Source organism: Lissotriton helveticus, chromosome 7, assembly GCF_964261635.1.
Source record: "Lissotriton helveticus chromosome 7, aLisHel1.1, whole genome shotgun sequence".
Lineage (NCBI taxonomy): Eukaryota > Metazoa > Chordata > Amphibia > Caudata > Salamandridae > Lissotriton > Lissotriton helveticus.
The window spans coordinates 784,814,668-784,839,436 of NC_136068.1; the positions used below are offsets into that span (position 1 = coordinate 784,814,668).

General features: G+C 43.4%; 1 protein-coding gene across 6 annotated transcripts in view; it reads left to right on the top strand.

Moving 5' to 3' along the window:
* Positions 1-24,769, top strand: part of LOC144769184 (uncharacterized) — a 4,448,662-nt gene that overhangs the window by 3,931,227 nt on the left and 492,666 nt on the right. For 5 of the 6 annotated variants that reach the window (XR_013598674.1, XM_078653198.1, XM_078653199.1 and 2 more), the window contains one exon: positions 11,054-11,219. Coding sequence is in view for 4 of the 6 variants with exons in the window: in XM_078653198.1 (XP_078509324.1) it covers positions 11,054-11,219 (166 nt within the window). In the remaining 2 variants the exon portion in view is untranslated. Of the gene's footprint in view, positions 1-11,053; positions 11,220-24,769 lie in introns of those variants that run through there. The other variant, XR_013598675.1, reaches the window with a different exon arrangement.

A 24,769-nucleotide genomic window follows, 5' to 3' on the forward strand; every position in this document is an offset into this window, starting at 1 on the left:
TGGTGTTTAAGGAGATGACCTCTCTGGCCTCCGGTACCATAGTCGGTACCAAGCTTACCCCGACTAACTACCTTTTCCTTGCTGGGGATCTGGAAGACAATGGATCATCAGGAGGAGTGGCTTGCTCGGCTGATATCTCCGCATGAATCTCCATTTCCTGATGTGCCCCTACTTCTGGAGGAACAAGCATTGTGGGCAGTTGTGCCTCTCCATGCGCCTCTCTATGCGCCTCTCCATAGGCCTCGACTTGTGCCTCTACTTGCGCCGCTCCTTGCACCTCTCCTTGCGCCTCTCCTTGCGCCTCTCCTTGCGCCTGTCCTTGTTGCACCTGTGGTTGTCATTGCGGCTGTGGTTGAACACTCGTCAGATAAGTTACACCCTGCGTTGATTGGATGCTTCTTTGCAATGAGTCAACGCCAACATCACTGGTCGATGGTGAAAGAGCAATTAAAGTGGCTGCCTCTGCGGCACTCATGGGTTTGGGCCTAAATTGGCGTGGTGGAACTGAGACCAATGAAGCGGAGGTGCTGCTCCCAGCTTGGTCCCCGGCGGACACCGCTGCTGCAGGCGTAGTTTTTTTTTCCCAAAAACAGTGTCTGTCAGCACCCCAGTCTCCTTGGTAAGTGGCGCCACTTGCTTCTTCTGCTCCTTCTTACTGGCAGTGGCACTGGCAATTTTCTTGGTAGAGGAGCTACGGTCACCTTTCTTTGGGCCCATCTTCTTCAGATGTCAGAACAGCAGGACGCAGTTGCACAAGTTGCAGTTGTCTGTCTGTGGCCAAACGTGACGTCACATGACGTTGTGCACACACCGCAGCAGGACTTCTTCCTGGCACTACAACAAGTGATGATGATGAGGATGATTCCGGGTTCTCAGTCTTTGTGCACCAAAAAGCAAAGGAAGCCAGAGGAACATCAGTTAAATAAATGTTGCATATGTCATGCTTCAATTAATATTTGCAACCAGGCATTTATTATTATTAACACAACACACCCAAAAACGGAAAGACCCAAAATAGAAAATTGCAATTCGAATCCAAAATGAATGTTTAAATTAATAGAAGAGAGACCACACAGAGAGAGTTGTTTCATACACCACTGAGTACCCCTGGGCATATTGGATGAAAGCAAGGCAGACTGGGTGCAGGCCTACGGCACAAAGCACACTGCCTGGTTGCAAAATGGCCCCTAGACCCCCACCCACATGGCCAGGCCCTGCACCAGGCCCCAACAACACCCAAAACATTGAAATACACACAAAAATCACCCCAATCCAATGGCAGCCATGCCCTAAATGAAGTTTAAATTCAAGAGACCCCACAGAAAGACTTGGCCCATGCATCACTGAGTACCCCTGGGCATAATGGTTGAAAGCAAGGCAAACTGGGTGCAGGCCTATGGCACAAAGCACACTGCCTGGCTTCAAAATGGCCCCTATACCCCCACCAACATGGCCAGGCCCTGGACCAGGCCACAAAATGCCCCCCCCACATGGGCAGGCCCTGAACCAGACCCCAACAACACCCAAAAAATTCAAATACACACAAAAATCACCCCAATCCAATGGCATCCATGCCCTAAATGATGTTTAAATTCAAGAGACCCCTCAGAAAGACTTGGCCCATGCACCACTGACTACCCCTGGGCCTACTGGCTAGTGTGGCTTTAACACGCACTGCAAAATGACAAAAAACTTCCACATAGATATAACAGTGAGCTATTCAATTCCATGCCATACATGCCGTTAAGTTGATATTTAAGTTCAACAAGACTCACAGAAACAGTTGTATCATGCACCCATGACTAACCCTGGGCCTACTAGATACTATGGCTACCCACAATATATTTGTTTAGAAGTTGTGAAAAAGTTTATAAATTGTTGTTGCAGCAACTCCAATGCCCCAAACAAACAACACCAACTTACTTGTAAAATCTCTAATCCAAAAGTGATCCAAACAAAAAGTCCTCAAACACAAATATCCAGCAGCAGCCACAAAGAGTAATCCTTCCAGCTCCAGATCCAAATGAAAAGTGACCAGGACATGGACAAAGCACTGGGAGGAGCCTGCTGGACAGGAACAGGAAGTTGGAGACTCTGGGGCACTTCCTTCCTCCCACCCCCCCCAAATGGACTCCTTGCACAAGAAAGTGCAGCCAAATGTCAATCTGAAGAGTTATTCTGATCCAATCATCATTTTCAGAAGGTTTATGCTGCCAGCGATATGTTTCTTGTGCAGAATTGCAATTTTTGCTATTTTGGGAAAGCGAGATGTTCAAATCTCCCCTTAGATGCCAGCTGCGCGTCACATCTACGTTTTCACAATTGTTTACTCCCGCGATGCGGGATCGCGGGCCCTTATGACGTATTCGCGTTCTGAAAGTCTCGCAGTGCAAGATGGCGGGACGCTACGACGTACTCGCGGTCGAAAAGTCTTGCACGATCACGCAGCCAGATCCAAAATGGCGCAGCGCACTCAAACCGGAAGGAAAACAACTTGGCGAACTCAGAATCACGGTAAGTCAAGTGCGCAAGTGCGAGATTGTATTTTTGAAGCGCGACCAAGCAAAAAAAATCCACCAACTCGCAAATTGCAAATTCTTTGACAATTTCGCACGATTCGCAGACCGCAAAATTGCCAAAAATTTGCACATTTCGCGAGCGGAACGGATTTTCAGCCCATGCTTAATAAAATGAAAAAACTGAAGGGAAACCAAAGTGGGTCCAAAGGGCCGGTTTTTTTTTTTAAAGGTATTTAGGCTGTCTCTGCTTTGGGCACTCACACAAGTGAGGTATAATTTTTATTGGGAGACTGAGTGGAACACTGTGTGGTGGGAAGTTTGTGCCGGCACAATGATTTCACAACCTTGACACATAGAAATGTGAGGAAAATGTGACTTTTTAGCTACATTTCAGGTATGCAGAGGATTCTGGATAAGAAACCCTTGGGAGATTCCCACAAGCCACACATTCCTGGACTCGTTTTCAGAAATGTCTGGGTTTAGTAGGTTTCCCTAGATGACCGCCAAGTCTGGGACCAAAAACACAGGTGCCCCCTATCTATCACAAAACAACCTGTTTTTGCAAGAGGGCAGCTGCGATTTTTTTTCCTGGACTCGGAGCCCATCTAGGGCAACCTACCAAATCCAGACATTTCTGAAAACTAGACATCCAGAGGAGTCCAAGGAGGTGTGGTTTGTGTAGATCCCCTACGTTTGTTTACCCAGAATCCCCTCCACATCTCAAATTTAGCTAAAAAAAAATTCCTCACATTTCTATGTGGAAAAGTTGTGGGATCACTGAGGCAACACATATTTCCTACCACCCAGGATTCCCTCCAGGTCTCCCTATAAAAATGTTACCTCACTTGAGTGGGTGGGCCAAGGACCCACGACAGGGAAGGGCCCAAAACGTATTGTAGAGGCATCACAACTGATCAATCACAAAATGATCCCTTATGGTTTTCTTACCCAGAACCCCATACAAACCTCAAATTTTGCTGAAAATAAATAACATTTTCTTCACATTTCAGTGTGGGAAAGTTGTGGGATCACCGGGTCAACACAAATGTCCTACCACCAGAGTTCCCCCGGGTCTCCTAATAAAAATGGTACCTCACTTGTATGGGTGGGCCAGAAAAAGGCTTATTGGGGAGACATCAAAATTATCTATCGCAAAACAACCTGGTTTTGAGAAGGAGGGTGCGTCTGTGTTTGTTGGGACTGGCTCAGCGGTCATCTAGGGAATCCTACCAAACCCAGACATTTCTGAATACTAGTCCAAGGATGTGTGGTTTTGCATGGGTCCCCTAACGTTTTCTGACCCAGAATCCTCTGCAAACCTCAAATGTGGGTTAAAAATCAAATTTTTCTCACATTACTGTGTGCGATCACCATAATGGCACAAATGACCTACCACCCAGCATTCTCCTCGGTCTCCTGAGTAAAATGATACCTCACTTGTGTGGTTGGGCCAAAGGCCTGGGACTGGGAAAGGCCAAAAACTTAGAGATTGAGAGGATAGTACAGCGAGCTCTACCACGCTTAATGTTTTCAAATATACGTTTTAGGCTGATTCTGCATTTTACACTGACACAAGTGTGGAACCATTTTTATCAGGAGATAAGTGGAACGCTGGGTGGTAGGCATGGTGATCCCAAATAGAAATGGGAGGAAAATGTGTTTTTTTTTTAGCAAAATTTGAGGTTTGCAGGGGATACTGGGTAGGCAAATGTTGATGATCCACGCAAGCCACACCTATCTGGACTCTTAGTTTTCAAAATTGTACAGGTTTGCTAGGGTTCACTAGGTCCTGGCTCAGCAGGACCCCAAAATCCACAGCATGTGATGTGTCCATGTAACAGTTAGGCTGTTTCCTGTCGCATGGTAGCATTTTAATTGGGATGCTGGGGGGGGAATGCTGGGTGGGTGGAAGTTTGTGGCTACCCGTGGATTCTAGAACTTTCCATCACAGAAATGTGAGGAAAATTTGTTTTTTTTACAAAGTGTGAGGTTTACAAGGGTTCTGGGGAACAGAACCGGGTGAGAGACACACAAGTCACCCCATCGTGGATTTCTCTGGGTGGCGAGTTTTTAAACAAGTACAGGTTTGCTAGGTTTCCCTAGGTGCTGGCACAGCTAGGGCTCTGAATCCACAGCTAGGCATATTGCAAAATAAATTCCCTTTACTGTGGAAAAATGTGATGTGTCCACGTTGCGTTTTGGGACATTTCCAGTCGCAGGCACTAGGCCTACCCACACAAGTGAGGTACCAATTTTATCAAGAGACGTAGGGGAACGCTGAGTGGGTGGAGGTTTGTGGCTCCCCACAGATTCCAGAACATTCCATCACAGAAATGTGAGAAAACCTTTTTTATTTTTTACAAACTTTGAAGTTTGCATGGGAATTTGGGGAACAGAAACTGGTGAGAGCCACACAAGTCACCCCATCATCCTGGCTTCACCTGGGTGTCTAGTTTAAAAAAAATGTACAAGTTTGCTAGGTTTCCCTAGGTACCAGCTGAGCTAGGCCCCAAAATCGACAGCTAGGTACTTTGCAAAAAAAAGGATCTGTTTTCTGTGTAAAAATGTGATGTGTTCATGTTGCATTTTGGGCCGTTTCCTGTCGCGGGCACTAGGCCTACCACAAAAGTAAGGTACCACTTTTATCGGGAGAGTTAGGGAAATGCTGGGTGGGTAGAAGTTTGTGACTCTCCGCAGATTCAAGAACTTTTCATCACAGAAATGTGAGGAAAATGTGTTTTATTTGACAACGTTTGAGGTTTTCAAGGGATTCTGGGTAACAGAGCCTGGTGAGAGTCACACATGTCACCCCACCCTGGATTTCACTGAGTGTCTAGTTTTAAAAAATGTAAATGTTTGCTAGGTTTCCATAGGTTCCGGCTGAGCTATGGTCCAAAATCCATAGCTAGGCACATTGTGACAAAAGGGTCAGTTTTCATTGGGAAAATGTGATGTGTCCACATTGCGTTTTGAGCCATTTCCTGTCGAGGGAACTAGGCCTACCCACACAAGTGAGGTACCATTTTTATCTGGAGACTTGGGGGAATGCTTGGTGGGTGGACGTGTTTGGCTCTTCAAAGATTCCAGAACTTTCCATCACAGAAATATGAGGAAATGGTGGGTTCTTAACAAATTTTGAGGTTTGCAAGGGATTCTGGGTACCATAACCTGATGAAAGTCACACAAGTCAACCCATCCTGGATTTTACTTGGTGTCTAGTTTTTAAATATGTACAGGTTTGCTAGGTATCCTTACATGCTGGCCGAGATAGTACCATAAAATCCACAGATAGGCTCTTTGCTAAAAAAAGGGTCAGTTTTCTCTGGAAAAATGGGATGCGTCCACATTGCGTTTTGGACAGTTTCCTGTTGTGGGCACACAAGTGAGATACCATTTTTGTTGGAAGACTTGGGGAAATGCAGGGTTGGTGGAAGTGTGTGGCATTCCACAGATTCTAGAACTCTCCATCACAGAAATGTGAGGAAAATGTGTTTTTCTTTTACAAATGTTGAGGTTTGAAAGGAGTTCTGGGTAACAGAACCTGGTGAGAGTCACACAAGTCACCCCATCCTGGATTCCCCTGGGTGCCTAGTTTAAAAACATTTAGTGTTTTGCTAGGTTTCTCTAGGTGCCGGCTGAGCTAGGGCTCAAAATCCACAGGCAGGCACATTTCAAGAAAATGTTTTAGTGGAAAAATGTGATATGTCCATGTTGCATTTTGACCCATTTCCTGTCACGGGCCTACCCACACAAGTGAGACACCATTTTTATCGGGAGACTTAGGGGAACACAGAATAGTAGAACAAATGGTATTACTAGTTGTCTTTCTATGCATTTCTGCATGGAAAGACAACAAATTTAAGACAGTCTGTAAAAAAAGACATTTTCAAAAAGAGCCCCTTAATCACATGCTAGTATGGCTACCCACAGATTCAGAGATGTGCAAATAACCACTGCTTCTAAGCTTCATACCTAGTTCCAATTTCAGAAATACATAGGATCCTTGATACCTATTTTTCACTCTTTATATTTTACCAAATGAATTACTGTATACCTGGTACACAATGAAAAACCATTTCAAGGTGCAGCTCAGTTATTGGCTGTGGGTCCCTCGGGATCTTGGTGAACCTACAAGCCCAATATATACCTACAACCGGAAGGGTCTTGCGGATATAATGAGATATTGCTTAGGCACAAATGGCTGTTTTTTTCAACTCAACTTCAATAGTTTCTTTTCAACTGTTACTTTCTAAGGGAATCTTTGAAGGATCTACACAAATAACCCCTTGATGAATTGATGTTGCCTTCTTTTAAAAAATGTATAGCTTTCCAGGATCCATTATTGGTTTCACACCCATTTCCTACCACTAACTGGAAGGAAGTTGAAAGCATAAAAATAGGAAAAATAGGCTATATCCAAGTAAAATGCCAAAACTGTATAGCTAATTTGGTTTTCTAACAAAGGTCTGCCTATTCCTGAAAGCTGGGAAGATGGTGATTTTATCACCACAAACCCTTTGTTGATACCATTTGCAGGGAAAAAAACAGACACCGTCATCTGAAGCACGTTTTCCCATTTTTCCCCCAAAAACAGAATTTAGCTGTATTTTGCATAATTTCTCAGTCCCCTCCAGGGGAATCTACAATCCCTGGGTACTTTAGAATCCTCAGGATGTTGGAAGAAAACAATGTAAATTTGGCATGGGTATCTTATGTGGACAAAAAGGTATGGGGGGCCTAAGTGCACACCTCCCCAAATAACCAAAAAAAAGCCTGGCACGAGGAGGCCTGGCAGCGAAGGAGTTAAGGGGTATTTTATGGAGAAATAGTGGTGCTATGCATGTGTGGGTTCGAATCCCATCCTCATCGCCAAAAATGTATTGTGATGTACCAGGCGTAATGTAGGTGTATATTTGTAGTTTCTATATTGTCTTAGTTGCAGGATGGTAATTACTTACATTAGCTGGTTGATAGTCCATGTACAGCAGGATGGTATCTAGGTACAACAGCCCCACCAGGAGCAGCCTGCCTGCTTCTCACCCCATCTTCAACTGTCACACCATACCACACAGGCACCCAAACATTCCATACATCTCTATCACACCAACATTCCACTCAGAACACTCACACTGGCTGAGCAACTTTCTTTTTTTGAGTTTTATATAGAGCAAACTTGACCCGAGACATCGGTTTTTGAGAGCGCTTTACATGGGCACCAGCTTCGTTACAGATGGACACATTCATTTTTTTTGGTAGGCAGCGAGAATACGTGATTTGCCCAGAATCACAGGATGTTGAGCATCGTTGCCAAGACTCGAACCTGGTTCCACAGCTTCGAGGTAGACCGCTTGTTATATTGTATGTATTCTATTTAGGGTATTGCTTTAAGGCTCGTGTTGGTGCGAGCCCTTGGAATGCATGTTTGTGATTCTACGGTTCTAGTGTGTCAGAGTCAGTTAGAGCCTGGCTATTAATCTGTATGGTTTGTGAAGGAATATGGTCTAGTCGCTATTGATCTTTTTACTAAGTGGCCCGTGGTTAAATTTGTAGAAAAGGTTGATACTCAGACAGTTTTTAAATTTTTGGATAAGATCTTTATGATGGAGGGGTTGCCTGTGAATATTTTAACGGACAACGGAGTGCAATTTTTATCCAAGTCAGCTAAAGAGTACTTTGAGAAATGTGGAATTAAGCATAAAACAACAGCTTTATATAATCCAAGTGGGAACCGAACAGTAGAACGGTTTAACAGGGTGATTAAGGGTATTTTGCAGGCAGCTAATACCAAGAATTTGGATTGGAAGGTAGAGATACAGAAATCGGTGTGGTCTTATAAGATCACTTTGCACAATTGTACTGGATTGTTCCCTTTCGTAATGATGAGAGGTAGATTACCCAGGTGTAAATTTAATCCAGGTTGGTTGTTTAAGAAGAATGTGTAAGAAAGGTCACCTGAGGAGGTGAAAAAGAATTTGGAATTGGTTCACTTAAAGAGCAAAGAATACTATGATAAACGCCATGGTGCTAAAGATACTATAGTGAAAGTTGGAGATTGGGTCAGGATCAGGAAGCTTTATAGGATTCAGAAGGGTGAGAACAAGTTTGATTTGGCAAAACAGGTTGTTGAAGTTTTTAGAAATTCTGTTAAATTGAGTGACGGTAAGGTCTGGAAACTCAAGGATGTTGCTTTTGATATATGTCAAGATCATGATGAAGAAGTGAATGTGTGTGAAAAATCAAGAAACTTTGATTGGGTGGAAGATTATTTTGAAAACAGTGAGTTGCAATCCCAATTAGCTTTGGGGCAGGGACAGATTACACAGTCACAAAGTTGTGGAGCTGATGGTGGTGTGTTTTCTCAATTAAGGGAAGGAGAAGGGATGGTGAATGATTATATGATGGATAGGGAGGTTGGCAGATCCTTGCCAGGCCAAAGTTATGAAGAGGACAAAGATGAGAACAAGGATGGAAACGGAAATTCCAGTAACTCTGATATAGACAAAAATACGGAGCCATGCATTGTAAATACTGAAGGCTCAAAAAGGAGAAGAGTTTTGCCTGGTTGTCTTAAGGAATATGTTAGGTAGAATGTTTTAAGTTTTAGTGTTATTGTATTTTAATTATTTTCATTTTCTCTTTTGTTAACTTTTCTATGTTTTGTACATATTGTTTATTATTATAAAGGGAGGAAGTGTTATATTGTATGTATTCTATTTAGGGTATTGCTTTAAGGCTCGTGTTGGTGCGAGCCCTTGGAATGCATGTTTGTGATTCTAAGGTTCTAGTGTGTCAGAGTCAGTTATAGCCTGGCTATTAATCTGTATGGTTGTGCTTCCTGGCGCTACCTGTTCTTTCTTTAATTTATCTTATTCTAAATAAAGAACCTTTGGAATCCGACTACTTCTCTATTTTACACCGCTCTAGCCGTAGGGCTACATCCTCTCCAGCTATAAGATATGAGTAACATTAGTACATAGGCAGGTTATAACTGTAATATCCTATTTCTCCTTTTCTGTCTACTCTCTTTCTCTTTTCTCTCATCCTGTCTCTTGCCCTTTAATTCTCTCCATTCCTTTCCTGACGCTCTCCCTTCTAGAATCTGTTTTCCTTTGAATGTGACATTCCATGTTTGACCTCCGTCCAGAGCAGTTCCTCCTGCCGTGGGTCCTGTTACAGTGTATACTTTTTGTATTACAATAAACTACTCGGACTGGATAGTTCACCGACTCCTGCCTCCTTTTGCTCAGCTACAATAACATATATCGTTTCACAATGTTTTGAATGCATAATTACTGTGTTTTACGAACTTAACCAACGTGATACTTTACACAATGTATCTCATTCTGTGTCTCTGCTATCTGCTATTGTCGGTTTTCTTAAGGCATGGCCTTCTAATATGGTTACGAATAACATATTTCATTATAAAAAGATTTGACTCATGACGGGTGAAGAGCGAACTTGTGCTTGGCTCTACTTCACATGTGCCTCATGCGTGGAAATTTACCAGCAGCATTTGGACAGCACTTACCTGAAAATTAGCTTTGGCTTGAGAAGTATAATATTATTAAGTGGCGAGCGGAAGGCACTTTTTCTTTTATAATTGCAATTATGTGTGTTTACATCATTTATATTTGTTAGCTTACCGGATTGGCAGCGCTGCATGCCGTATGTTCTTTCAAAGCGTAAGGTGGAACAAAGTAGAGGTCCGGATGTATAGCCACCATAGGCTTGCGGCAACTAGGCGGTTCTCCCGTGATACGATAAGGGCCATGGTATCTTTTCCGAATCCATAAGATCCCTCTTGGCAGTAGGGAGAGAAAGGGAGGCAGCAGCCTCCAAAATCGAAGCTTAAGCTATCATGGCTGCTCCGAGTGACTAATTATGATGTCATAATCATGCATTTGAACAGTTGTCATGTATCTCACTCAGCTTCTCGGAAACAGACTGTCGCCTGAATAGCATGTAGTGTTGCAGCATGGTAATTTGATTTCCTAGACATTAAGACACAGCTGGAGAACTGTGTGAGCAGGTGGACAATAGCATGTTATTTCCAGAATGTCCTCTCAACGTCACAGAATGGCGAAAACTCGAAAGCAAATATTATTGAGAAAAATACCCTAAGTAATTAAATAGGTTTCAGAGACACATGAGAACAACCGAATTATGTTTGTTTTAAGATTAAAAAACACAAGAACAAAACATACTGTACATCTGTGTATCCCTATTGAAGATTGCCTGTGTTACTGAAAAAATCGTTGTTTTAGTTTGCTACTTTATTAAGGCCGTATTTGGAGGCCTCCACTGCATGTTAGCCAAGAGGAGGATTTTATGAATGTATAGATACAGTGATGAATGATAGATTTAGAGAAAGTACAGTATTTAGTGCAGTCACCTTACCTGTTTATCGTATATGTTTTTCATTAAAGTTTACTTTACAACACGAACCAAATTATCAGCTGTGCATCTTGTTTTTAAGTTTGTTTTTTAGATCATAACCTGACCGAATGCCAATAAAAGCTTGACATTTGTTTTAGATCGCATCTGGAAAACCCTTGTCTCTTGACCAATCTCCCCAAATCGAGAAACTACAATCCTTGAATAAAAAGAAATCAGTTGTTCCAAAACCTGATAAAAAAGAAAAACAACTTCAGGAACTACCTTCCTCGACAGCAGAATCAAGAGAGCCTCGTGAAATTGAAGGTACGAGTGTTTGGCCTTTTGTTGTTTTTTACTGATGGAATTATTTATAATATTGGTCAATCTTCTCTTTTCCTATTTTTGTGTTATTTGCCACACCATATGTGGATTTTGCACTCCATGCAGTAGGGCATGAACACTTTTAGGTGCTAGTGGGTGTCCTGTTTTTCCCAGCTGAGCACCTCTTAAGTAACACTTAGCAAAGTCTCACCCTCATCTGCCTCTGCACTCGACTTCTGTTCACATGTCAAGTTTATCCCTTCTTATGCTTTGACCAGAGGTGTCATCTCCTGCTGGATGCCCGAGAGAAGGACAGTCCATGCTGACCTCTGCTGAGCTTCTGGTCTCAAAACTTGCAGATTACTATCTGGGCATTTAGCTTTTCCTTGTCTGTGAGATGACTGAAGATCTCCCATACAGTGGAGTATTTGGTGTTCTTTTCTGGAGCCTCTCTCTCCTGAGTGCAGATGCCATTTTGTTGCAAACCAGAAGGATAAGAAGTTCCAGAAGATAAAATTGGACATCCTTATCTGCTATGGCGTAGAGCTGTAAAACAGTCTCTCTGAAACCCATCTCATGTCTTTCTTTCTTGGCAAAATGGTGGATGTGTTTCCTGGTGCCAAGGAAGATGGACTTTCTGAAGTGGTGGAAGCTTACCTGAGCTTTCAACCAAGGGGAACCTCAGAATGGTCTTTTCTTTGGGAAATAGTTTGGGTAGCACACCGAAGTCCATGGTCTAAGGAGAAAATTGTGCTGTCATTGTTAGGGGTTTCAATTCTGCCATGTAGTGAATGTGGATTCAGCAAAGCAAAAAAAAAGAGGAGTTCGCTATGAGACCTCCTAAAAGGTTTAAATGATGGTAGGACATATTTAGGGGGACATGGTTATGTGGCAAAAGTATGTTTTAAATTTTATATGGCCCTCAAATGTATTGATAGTTTGCAGACTATTTTCTAAGGCAACGGACCTGACACATTGAGAATTGCACCAACGCAAGATCATGAATATCGTTATCTGGCCCTGTTCTGGTGGTTATAGGACAGTCCAAGACCTACTAGGCTCACCTCTGGGGGTTGAGATTGTTTTCCACTGTTGTCCTGAGGCCTGTCCTGCTATGGCTCTGCAAACTGGGCCAAGAACACCACTTTCCCCATTTCACTCTCAAGCAGGCATAGGCTTCTCAGGGAGATAGTGTTGGGGTGCTCCAGCACAGAACTGAACAATCACCAAAATACACAATAAACGTAATGTCCAGCTCAGAGCTTAATTTAGCAAGAAAGGCTTTAACCGTACTAAATGCTGCATACTTCAATGAACATACACAGGTCAGTGATCCTGGGCTCTATCTCATGGAATTGCTGCACCCTCTCCAATCTCTCTTTATTCCCTCCCACACAATCTTCTAGAATTCTGGGTCTCTGCCTGTTTTAAGGGCAAGCAGGAGTAGCGTGAATCAGGTTCTGGTGCAGTTTTCATTACCACAGTTCAAAAATGCACTCATTCTTTATGTTACCATTTTGCTAGGCTAGATGAGTTCTCATATGTCCTTTCCATTGCACCCAGAGTGGCTCTTCCATGCACTTGATAGAGTAGCATAGAATTGGCAAGTCCTTATCAGAATTAATTAGAGCAGACTCTGGCTGCGATCAGCACCACATTTGCTCATTCTCTCCTACAGAAGTAGCAACATCAGGTCCTTGCAGGGATGAGGTTGAAGATCCAGCCGTGGTGGTCTTGATGGTGAGGTTAACTATAGGAGGTGCAGCCCCCGGGTCGTGCGATCAACAGCCTTGATTGGTTTCAATCATGCCCAAACTGAAGTTAGGTGTAGTTCCCTGGGGTCTTTGGCAATCATCAGTTGCAGCCCCCATGTGGGCTTACTGTATTTGGCAGAGGCAGTCCTAAGTGGGCCTTCAACTAACAGCAGATGCAGCCCTTGTCCTGGGTTATGTGGAGGTAGCTCCAACTGTGGTCATACAATTGCAGCCCTACCTGGGCCTTTGGCAATCAGGTTGTTGTGATGTTACAGTTCCTGCTAGGAACAAGACTGGGAGTCTGTAGGGGTCCATAGGTACCAGGGTGCCTCCAAATTACTCTCATGCAGTCTGCTTCTTTTTGGGTGCCAAACAGCCACCGGGGTCATTACCACCTCACATCAACAACTGCAATACTGCAAAACGTGTGTCACACATATATTATTTAAAATCAACTGTTCACAATCAAACTGTCTCTCCAGATAAGAGCTAAGAGAGCCAATAATAAATCTATGTAGATGCCTTACGTCTGTGTTGCCGGTGGGCGGACCACTGATTCACATGGTAGCTGCAGCAGCATGCGTAACAGTTTTTAAATTCCACGCCGCTGGCCCGCCCAGGCACACGCACACGACGCACAGGGTGGCGCCATTAGTCCGACACTGTTATTTGAAGCAGCGCAGTCATGCAGTGTGGAGCAGCAGGCCTCTTAGGCAGTAACCGCAACTGCAGTAACATTACAGTAAGCGACCAATGCTGCTTTTTAGGTCTCGCCTGTCAATGCGCATGCGCATTGAGCGGAGCGAGACTATAGGGGCTTAACCAGAGTTTAACCAGGCTGACGATTAGATGAAGTGCATGTGTGCTTTTAGCTCAATGTGCAAGCGCAAAGAGTTAAAATGCGCGTGCACAGCATCAAATCGCCAGCCATCTGTTCCCCAGCAGCTCTTCCCACTCCGCCCCACAAGCTTTCCCCAGCGTGCGCTCTGCCTCAGCCGCACTCCTCCCACACCTTTGAAGTGAAGCTTAGCTTCACTTCAAAGGCCACTGCTGCTTCACACTATTCACGTCTCTCCCTCATCGCCGATCTCCACGCTCCGCCCCCTGCTGCGGCCGTGTCGCATTTCTCCTCCCCCCTCCCCACAGCAATGCCCTCCGTCTTGTTGTGATGAGCTTACGTAACCGGCACACATTCCTCTCTAGTGGCTTAGTGGTCTGTATCAATTTACAAGGGAGTGGAACATTTAGATGGGGAGTACAACTGCTGTGTTCTCAAAGCTTGAGCTAGCCTGATCTCCTGCATTTCTTTCACTGTAGCCTTCCCTGTATTAACGTGTTTTGGTAGATTGAACATAATAAATGGTTTGTGAATGTTTTCGCACAGAATATCGGACTCCTTCCTGATTTATGCACAAATAATACGATGTATTGATTATGTCAATTATAGGAGGAGCATGAAAATGCAATAGGTCTCGCAATAGAAAAGTTTGACCTTTTGGTGTTGCAAATGTAATTTTTTTGTTTTTGTTTATATTTTTTCAAATTTTAAAAGTATTAATTTTGTTTTTTGTAAAGTGAATAGTTATAAATCTACCAAATGTTACATTTATAGCATTAGTAAAGTTACATGTTTAGTTTTGTCCTTTTTTACATGTAAAAACTTTTACCATTAAAAATTAAAAAACAACATTAGGTCACTATCCTTTATTTATAACATTTTACACAAAATTGTGAGTTTGCACATCAATACATGTAAAAAAGGACAAAACTAAACATGTAACTTTACTAATGCTATAAATGTAACATTTGGTAGATTTATAACTATTCACTTTACAAAAAACAAAACTAATACTTTTATAATTTGAAAAAATATAAACACATTTTTTTTTACATTTGCAACACCAAAAGGTCAAACTTTTCTATTGCGAGACCTTTTGCATTTTCAATGCTTGTTCTTGAGTGTGGTGGTTGGTAACATTACGTGAGTGACGGCTCCGAGTAATCATTCCCCGGGCACACTGTGCAATCCCACAGTAGAGAGGCTCGAAGATTTGGGGCTGGGCCTGTTTTGAAGCAGGGGGCTGGCCTGGTTTTCTTACTGGGGGCCCATTAGTTTTTTTTGGTGAAAAATCGGCAGTAATGTCGACAGGGAAGACGTGACAACTTATGACACTGAGTTTCTCCAGGACAGGATGCGAAAAGCATTCCTAGCATCGCCATCCCATCACACGATTGATGGATTAAAAATCAAAAGTAATTGTGCTCTGCAGCATTTCTGTCCAGCAATATAGTGTTTTTGTTATGCCGACTTGATGCTAAGAAGTTATTGTGTAGTCGATTGAAAATTAATAATGAATGCTGTACAGCCTGTACTCAAAACTGCTTGTGTGCAGCAGAAAACATGGTACACTTCTCATTGTCCTGTGTCGGTTACAGACGTGAACGTGAACAAATGCGCATGGCAAACCTGTGAGCCTCTTTTTATGCTATTGCACTGCCCAAAGCAAATACAGTTAACTCAGAACTTGCCTGTGTTAATGCTCAAGTGGATTCACAGCTCATGAACACTGAGAACTGATAGCTTCGTTCTCATTGTTTCTGAGCTGTGCTCCCTGCAGGTCATGCACTAACTCCGAGGAATTACCAATTAAATGTATCTGCTTTAAAGAGCGCACTCACATAAAAATAGGTCCACAGCTGAGTCCTCCATCAATGAACACCTTCGTAATGAGGCTCCTGTTTTAAGTGACTGTCTTTGAGTAAAGACAAGTGCAGACATTTCACTCATAATTTTTCTGTATTATTGCATGAGCTGCAACAGCACTTTAGGATAAGTGAATGCCTCTTTCTGTATATGAGCTGTGTTGCCTACCGTCCACCCACAAGCTAGCTAGGAGACTTTGAAAGTTAAATGTATGTGCATCAGACAGTGCAATCACATAAATCACACAGGTGCACATCCGTGCACCCACTTGATTGCACACTTTGATAATAGGGCCTGTAGTCCAACAGAATATATTTTCAGGCAGATAGTATTGTATGTTTTACTCAGCTTTAATTTAAATCAGCCAGAATGTAATCTGTTTACGTGTAGAATGCGTGTAATTTCAGCTGCTCACCTGCAAACATACTTCTACGCAAATGTGTAAATGTACAACTTTTCGTAATTCACTTTCAAAGTTCTATGCCTGCAAAGCCAAGCCAGTAACAGCTTTCCGGGCATACCATTGATAGTCATGTGGCATCTGCCAATTTACAGCAGCAGCTCATGTATTCCATATAATTCCATATACTCAAATTCAGTGTTCATACCCCTTGTCCAATTTTAAATACACTTTTTAAAAGTCCCTTTACTGGTGCAATCGTTTCTGGGTCCACTGCTCCCAAAGCCCCACCTGGGTCAACATGTGAATATTTCCAAAATATTTCCAATATAATGTGCCCTCAGCCACTCCAATCAGTAATATTTTACATAACTTTGTGTTTTAATATTGTTGGATCCAAACACGTGTTCAGTTGAGCTTTAAAATAAAAAAATTCTTATTATTCAAGATTGAAACCTCCATTAGATGCATACTTTAACCATCATAGATCTGTTTTTTATAAGCACAGCCTATGTGTTCTGTTTTCTATAGAGGTCATATGCCCTGATCCTGGAGGAAGGAGAGGGTACGTGGCTATATACATGAAAATCTGGCTTTCTTCAGTGCCAGTTGAGGATGTGGGTGGAGCATGTGGAGGAACTGGGTGGAGTCGGTAAAAGTGGGTATGGGCTCCGACAAACGCTTCAGCACCTGGACTTCATAGTTTACAAATTAAGCACTGAGCAGTCCTTTGAGTTCTCTGCAGAGCACTCCCTTCCTTGGTCATAAAGTACTGAACTTAAATCAAGTAGAGTGTTTTGGATCCTAATCCCACTTTTGTATACAGAGAGAGGATGTATATCTAATGTCTCATTCTATATCACCGGTTTGGCAAGGTTCTACTTTCAGGTGTCCTCTACAGGTTGTTTTCCAAACACAGCCTTTATGTAGAGTGTGGCTTCTCTTCATAGGTAGCACTGGTGTTGGCCCTAGTTTGGAACATCCACAGCACAGACACAAAAGATGTGTGAGGTTTCCAAACCTGGTTGTCATCAGCCCCCCTGAAAGACTATTCAGGAAATGACAAAAGGCAGACCTCACCTAAAGACTTCCTTACTTTTCACAACAGAATCTGCAATCCCACCCCTTAACCATGGCATCCACCAAATGACTGTGCTCAGGAAAACTAATCAGCAGCTCTTTGTTAACCAACAGTCTCATAGAATTTCTAAAGGCAGCTCTGCCTCTGCTTTTCATGTCAGTGCCTGGGTCTCCCCTGGGTTCTTTACTCACTGTGCCACTGGAACCAAGCAACACTCGACTGAAGAGCCCCAGTCAGGGTGAAACCAGTCTTGTTCCTGTTCAGAGAGGACTGGGCTTAGCAGTTTGGCCTGGACTGTTACTATTGGATCAGGGTCAAGACTGATTTGCATATAGCTGGGTCTAATCTGAGGTGGCATGGTGGGCAAAATATTGATGGGTTGGAATGCTATCCAGAGTGATTGCCAGTGGTTAGGTTTATTGCAAGCATCCTACCATCACCTTTTCTGTGTTTGATGTAACACCGTAAGTGACCAAGGGTATTCCTAGATGTGTGACCTTGTTCACTGTGCTGTTGGAGCCAAGATACACCCAATTGAGGAGCCCCAATCAAGGTGAAACAGGTCTTGTGTTGGTTTTGTTCCTGATTCAGAGAGGACCTGGCTTGGCAGCTCGGGCTGGACTGTTCCACTTGGAAAGGGGTCAGGACTTAATTGCATATAGTTGGGTTTAATATGAGGTTGCATGGTGGGCAAAAGAATGATGGTTTAGAATGCTACTCTGAGCGATTGGCAGTGGTTAAACTTATTGAAAGCATCCTACCACCACCTTTTGTGTATTGATGTAATGACTTAAGTGGCCAATGGTATGCCCAGACATGGGTCCCTTGCCCGCCTGGCCACTGGAGTGAAGCTACACCCAACTGAAGAGCCCCGATTAGGTCAAAACTGATCTTGGAGTGCCTGTGTTCTGGTTTAGAGAGGACCTGGCTTGGCAGTTCGGACTGGACCTGTTCCTATTAAAGCAGGCTCAAAACTGATTTGCAAGTAGCTAGGTCTATTCTGAGGTGACGGTTGGACTAAAACAATTATGGATTAGAATGCTACCCCGAGCGATTGCCAGTGGTTAGACAAATTGCATGCATCCCTCCAATCACCTTTTGTGTGTTTGATGTACCACCCTTAGAGGCAGAGGTTTGCCCAGATGTGGGTGCCTTGCTCACTGTGCCACTAAAACCAAGCTTCACCAGACTAAAGTACCCCGACCAGGGTGAAACCAGTCCTGTTCCTGTTCATAGAGGACTGAGCTTAGCAGTTTGGGCTGGACTGCTCCTATTTGATCAGGGTCAAGACTGATTTGCATATAGCTGGGTCTAATCTGAGGTGGCAGGGTGGGCAAAAGAATGATGGGTTGGAATGCTACCCTGAGTGATAGGCAGTGGTTAGACTTATTGCAAGCATCAAACCTTCACCTTTTGTGTATCTGATGTAAGCTGTAAGTGTCCAATGGTATGCCCAGGCATGGGTCCCTTGCTCGTCTAGCCACTGGAATGAAGCTACACCCAACTGAAGAGCCCCAATCAGGGTGAAACTGGTCTTGTATTGCTTGTGTTCTGGTTCAGAGAGGGCATGGCTTGGCAGTTCGGACTGGACCGTTCCTATTAAAGCAGGCTAAGGACTGATTTGCAAGTAGCTAGGTCTAATCGGAGGTGATTTGTGGACTAAAACAATAATGGGTTAGAATGCTACCCTGAGTGATTGCCAGTGGTTAGATTTATTGCAAGCATCCTACCACAACGTTTGTGTGTTTGATGTAACACCCTAAGTGACCAAGAGTATTCCAAGATGTTTGACCTTGTTCACTGTGCTACTGGCACCAAGATACACTAAACTGAAGAGTCCCAATCAGGGTGAAACTGATCTTGGGTTCTTATGTTCCGGGTTCAGAGAGGACTTGGTTCGGCAGCTCAGGTTGGACTGTTCCTCTTGGAAGTGTCAAGACTGATTTGCATATAACTGGGTCTAGTATGAGGTGGCATGGTGAGCAAAAGAATGATCGGTTAGAACACTACCCTGTGTGATAGGCAGTGGTTAGACTTATTGCAAGCATCCTAACATCATCTTTTGTGTATCTGATGTAAGCTGTAAGTGGCCAATGGTATGGCCAAACATGGCTCCCTTGCTCGCTTAGCCACTGGAATTAAGCTACACCCAACTGAAGAGCCCCAATCAGGGTGAAACTGGTCTTGGATTACTTGTGTTGTGGTTCAGAGAGGACCTGGCTTGGCAGTTCGGACTGAACTGTTCCTATTAAAGCAGGCTAAGGACTGATTTGTAAGTAGCTAGGTCTAATCTGAGGTGATCGGTGGACTATAATAATAATGGGTTGGAATGCTACCCTAGGCGATTGCCTGTGGTTAAACCAATTGCAAGCATCCCTCCCATCACCTTTTCTGTGTTTGATGTACTGCCCTTAGAGGCAGGGGTGTGCCCAGATGTGGGTGCCTTGCTCACTGTGCCACTAGAACCAAGCATCACCAGAAAGAAGTACCTCAATCAGGGTAAAACCGGTCTTGGCTTGCTGGAGTTCCAGTTCTGAGATGACCTGGCATGACAGTTCTGGCTGGACTGGTCCTATTGAAGCACGGTCAAGACTGAATAGCATATAGCTGGGTCTAATCAGGGGTGGCATTGGTGGGCTAGTGAATACTGGGTTGGAATGCTACCCTAGATGTTTTCCAGTTGTTAGACTTATTGCAAACCTCCTTCCATCTCTTTTGTGTGTTAGGTGTTACCTAAGTCCAAAGCCAGGGCTGACTGTCAATGGGACAACTATAGCCCTTAGTAACCAGTGAGTCCTAAAAAAGGCTTTCACTTTTTGTATGGGTGGTGGGAATATCCCATTCCAACAAAGAGTGGATTTTGGCATTCAATGCACAGATTCCCCTGCTGCCTACATGATTCACAAAGTATACTACAGATGGCTGCCCCACCTGGTGCTTGGTTGCCTTAATGGTCAATTTCTCTCCCTGTATTCTGACCAACATCTGTTCCAAGTGATTCCATGACTGCAAATATTCATCTAGGTGGGCTACACAAAACTCTTCTAGCCCAGACAGAACACTGGTCACCAAGCGCCTGCGTAGAGAATGCCGTCTTCTTCTTGACATTTGGTCGCAGAGAGACCTGCCAGTAGCCACGGATCAAATGAAAAGTGCCAAAATAGTGACCAGGATCCATTCGTGATCTAGATCATCAGCTCTGGGAATTGGGTGAGTGGCTGTTTTAGAGAGTTTGTTGATGACCGAGTGGATCACCCATAAATGCAAGTCTCTGGAACATTTCTTGGGTCTCAGCACCACTGGACTGGCACAAGGGCTACAGGAATGTTCAGTCACTCCCATGTCAAATATCTTGACCACCTCTAACTTGATGTATTCTGTGACTCTGTAGACATTGCATAAGTCTTTTTGTTCACTGGCAGACTGTTTCTTGTATCTGTGTCAATGTCAATCCTGAATTCAGCAAGAGGAGATTGGAAAATCTTGGTAATACCTCTCAATGCTCTTTCAATTGCTCAGGCATTAGTTTTGGAATAAGTTGTATCCCCGCCCCCAAAGGAACCATTCTTCACATCACTATGGTAAGGAACAGAGCCGTTGTCTTCCTCAACCCTCTATACCATAGCCATAATGTTCACTATGTAATCTCTCTGGAGTGAATGGCTTACTCCAGTTCACGTAGAAGACTCTCCTATGTTCCTTCTTGATTCCTGTGTCCACCATTTAGTCGACCTCAGAAACCATGTGTATTACCTTACATGTCACCACGCCACTTGTCCTCCAAATCTCATGGGCAAATGGCTTGAGCACAAACACCGTCAGATCTTGCTGCTAACCTGTGAGCATTGGTTTCTGGTGATACTGCTCCTTTATGAGTTGTTGGTTTGACTGAAGGTTTTTGGTTTCCTAACCTATAAATTCTGGCATCCTCATCCTGCAGCCATTCACCCAGTCCACCATTCCTTTTGAGGTGACTTAAAAGTTACTTTCCAACCTTCTCTGACTTAGATGAGTGGGTCATTCATTGGGTCCCTACGCAAAAGTTCAAAGGGCATAAACTATACCACTGTCTGTGGAATTTCTCTGTAACAAGCGAAATGTAAGGAGAAGGTCTCACTTCTTCTACGGATTCTTCAGTAAATTCCCCATTATGCTCTTCGGGATCTTATTAAATCTTTCCTCCAAACCATTGGTTTGTGGGTGGTCGTAGGAAGCTTGCTCTTTATATAGTGTACTAAAACAAAGTACACTGTGCAGAGTGTAGAGTGGGCCCCCAGTTGGTTACAGAAGCTAAAGTAGATAATACTATCACTCTCTTTTGTGGTAGTGTGGGTGAGCATTTAGGCTTATCAGAGGCAATAAATGAGACATACACTCAAAGAATAAATCTGAGACTATTTTAGAAAAATAACTTCTTTTAATATATATTTGAACTCGAGAACTTTATTTACGGGTACATCAAGTATAATGGAGTAACTCAGTGACCCTCAGAACCTGGGTATCTCAAATGTAAAATAATATTGGTTCTATCAGGTACAGTATGCTTTTGCATTTAATAATTAATAAACATTTATTGAAAGAAATTCAATTACTCAATAACTTAATCACCCTTCCCCGTTTTTTCAAAAATGTTTGTTGATTGCTTTTGACAGCCACACTATGTTATTTCTACATCACAAAAAAATGTACAAAATGTAAAAAACAAGAAAAAAATGATTACAGTTTCAATACATAATTGTTTTGATTTATTCATAACTAGCTGTACCCTACCACGCGTTGCTGTGGCTCAGTCTGGTTAAATGGAAGAGAAAGAAAAGAGTAAGAGCACATTTCTAATATGTTTAATTTCACAATGCTTGTGGGCACACAATATGTTTTTGTGACTATTGTCACGTTGTGTATATATAAACATGCGCTAATGTTGCAAAGTGAACCAACTCCTCCCCGCTCCCTCCACCTACTTCCCGGTCTGCCATCCTGACATCAACTGTTCATCCTAATATATGTAGACTGATGTCTCTATGCGTCCTTTCTTAATGTTACAAAGTGAACCAACTTCTCCCCCCTCCCTCCACCCACTTCCTGGTCTGTCATCCTGACACCAACTGTCCATCCTGATATATGTAGACTATTGTCTCTATGCGTCTCTTGTAGTTGTTGCGCAGCTACCAAATCGATAGGGCCTGTTCGACCTTTCGATTAAAAACATGCGCGTATTGGACACACTCGTATTCGAATCCAACGCTGTGTGTATATATAAACACGCGCTAATGTTGCAAAGTGAACCAACTCCACCCCATCCCACCACCCACTTCCCAGTCTGCCATCCTGACACCAACTGTCCATCCTAATATATGTAGACTATTGTCTCTATGTGTCCTTTCTTAATGTTGGAAAGTGAACCAACTCCTCCCCATCCCTCCACCCACTTCCCAGTCTGCCATCCTGACACCAACTTTCCATCCTAATATATGTAGAGTATTGTCTCTATGCGTCGATTGTAGTTGTTGCGCAGCAACCCAATCGATAGGGTCTGTTTGGCCTTTCGATTAAAAACACGCGCGTATTGTACACGCGCGTATTCGAATCCAACGATGTGTATATATAAACACGCGCTTAATCAAATCCAATGTTGTGTCAAAATTTCAAAGCAATCGGTGAAGAACTTTCGGAGATTTAATATTTTGAACAAACGAAGGTTGACATTTTTATGTGTCTGTTCGGGCTTTCGATTAAAAACACGCGCGTATTCGACACACACGTATTCGAATCCAACGTTGTTTATATAAAAACAGGCGTGTATTCGAATCCAACGGTGTCAAAATTTCAAAGCAATCGGTGAAGAATTTTTGGTGATTTACGACTGCACAACACAATCGATAGGGTCTGTTCGGCTTTTCGATGGAAAACACGCGCGTAATGGACAGGCGCCTATTCAAATCCCATGTTGTGTATATATAAACACGTGCTTAGTTGAATCCAACGTTGTGTCAAAATTTCAAATCAATCGGTGAAGAACTTTCGGAGATTTTAGATTTTGAACAAAGGAACATTGACATTTGTATGTGTCTGTTCGGGCTTTCGATTAAAAACACGTGTGTATTCGACACGGGCGAATTGGAATCCAACGTTGTGTATGTAAAAACACCCCCCTATTCGAATCCAACGTTGTGTCAAAAATTTCAAAGCAACCGGTGAGGAACTTTCGTAGATTTGCGATTTTGAACAAACGAACATTTACATTTTTATTTATATAGAAGATTGGTGTGTTCTCCTGTTCTTCTCTTCTTTACTGAATTCTTCGTTGATAAAGTTCTTAAGTAATTGAATTTCTTTCCCTAAATGATTATTATTTATTAAATGCTAAAGCAATTCTGTGCCCGACAGAACCAACCTTACTTTACATTTTATTTACAGGTAAGCACAGTTTTTGAAAGAAATATGCGCAGGTAAGTAAAGCGTTCAAACCTGTGTGCTTTTACACACAATGCAGTCCTATCGGAGGAAAAGTCAAAGATGCCTAAAGGTAGGTACTGTTAGTTTCAGGGGGTTCACCTGAAAAGAGGCTGCACAGGGGACTTGGGAGTAGGTCCAGGGCTCCCAAATGAAGCGTCAGATCGTAAGGGGTCTTGGAACATGGGGGCATAACCTTGAGACACTTACGGGTGAGTAGTCGTGCTTAAAAAACACCTTGATTGATTGATAGCCAGTTCATCAAAACCCGGGCCGGGCGGCTCGTGTGCAGAGTGGTTAGGTCAGCGGGGCAGGGTGTGCAACGATATACCTCACAGTCAGGGCAAACAGCAGGCAGGGGCAAAATCAAAGCAGCTGGGCCACTCTCTAAGTAGATCTGAGTTATGCTAAAGTCCCTTGATGGCTGCTTGGCCCTAGTGCAGGGAGGATCTGGACTGGACTCTTTGTTAGTTTGGTGCAGGGCATCCGTAACCCCGAGAGTTGGTGCTGCACGGTTCCGGTTGGTCCTGGTGTCTTCACACTTGGTGGGGAGACTGATCTGACCTCCCAGAGCACTAATGCCTTCTCCTGGTTTTCTGCGGCATTGGTCATGCCTTGAAGCTGCAAGACGGTGGACAGGACTCTGCTTGTAGGTGCCTGCAGACTGTAAGGGACTAGCTTCTCCAAGGGACACTGTCTGGTTTTTGAAGTGCTAGCAGGCTATCAAAGGTTTTAGTAGTTCTCCAGTTTGCAGGACGAGTCACAATTGTCGAGAGAAGACCAAGGACGGCAGGGTTTTCCGTCAAAGTCCAAAGTTCTGATGCAGTTCTTGCCAGGCAGTGACTCATCTTCGTCCTCCTTCTATTGATCCGTAGATTCTGAATTCTTGCGTTCAGGGGTGCCACCTAAATACTCAAATTTAGGGGTGATTACGGGGAGTCACAGATAGTAGCCAAAAAGCTACCCACCTTTTAGGTGTCTACACCTTCTATATGACCACTTCCTGTGGTAAGTGGGCATAACCCTGACCATCGAAGGCTAATTCCGTCAAAAACAACATGGAGGGATCTGAAAAGTAGGGTCTACATCAGCTGACCTGCCATAGGGGTGGTGTTGGCTGAATGTCGCACACCTCCTAATCTTACTAATTTTCTCGCCTGT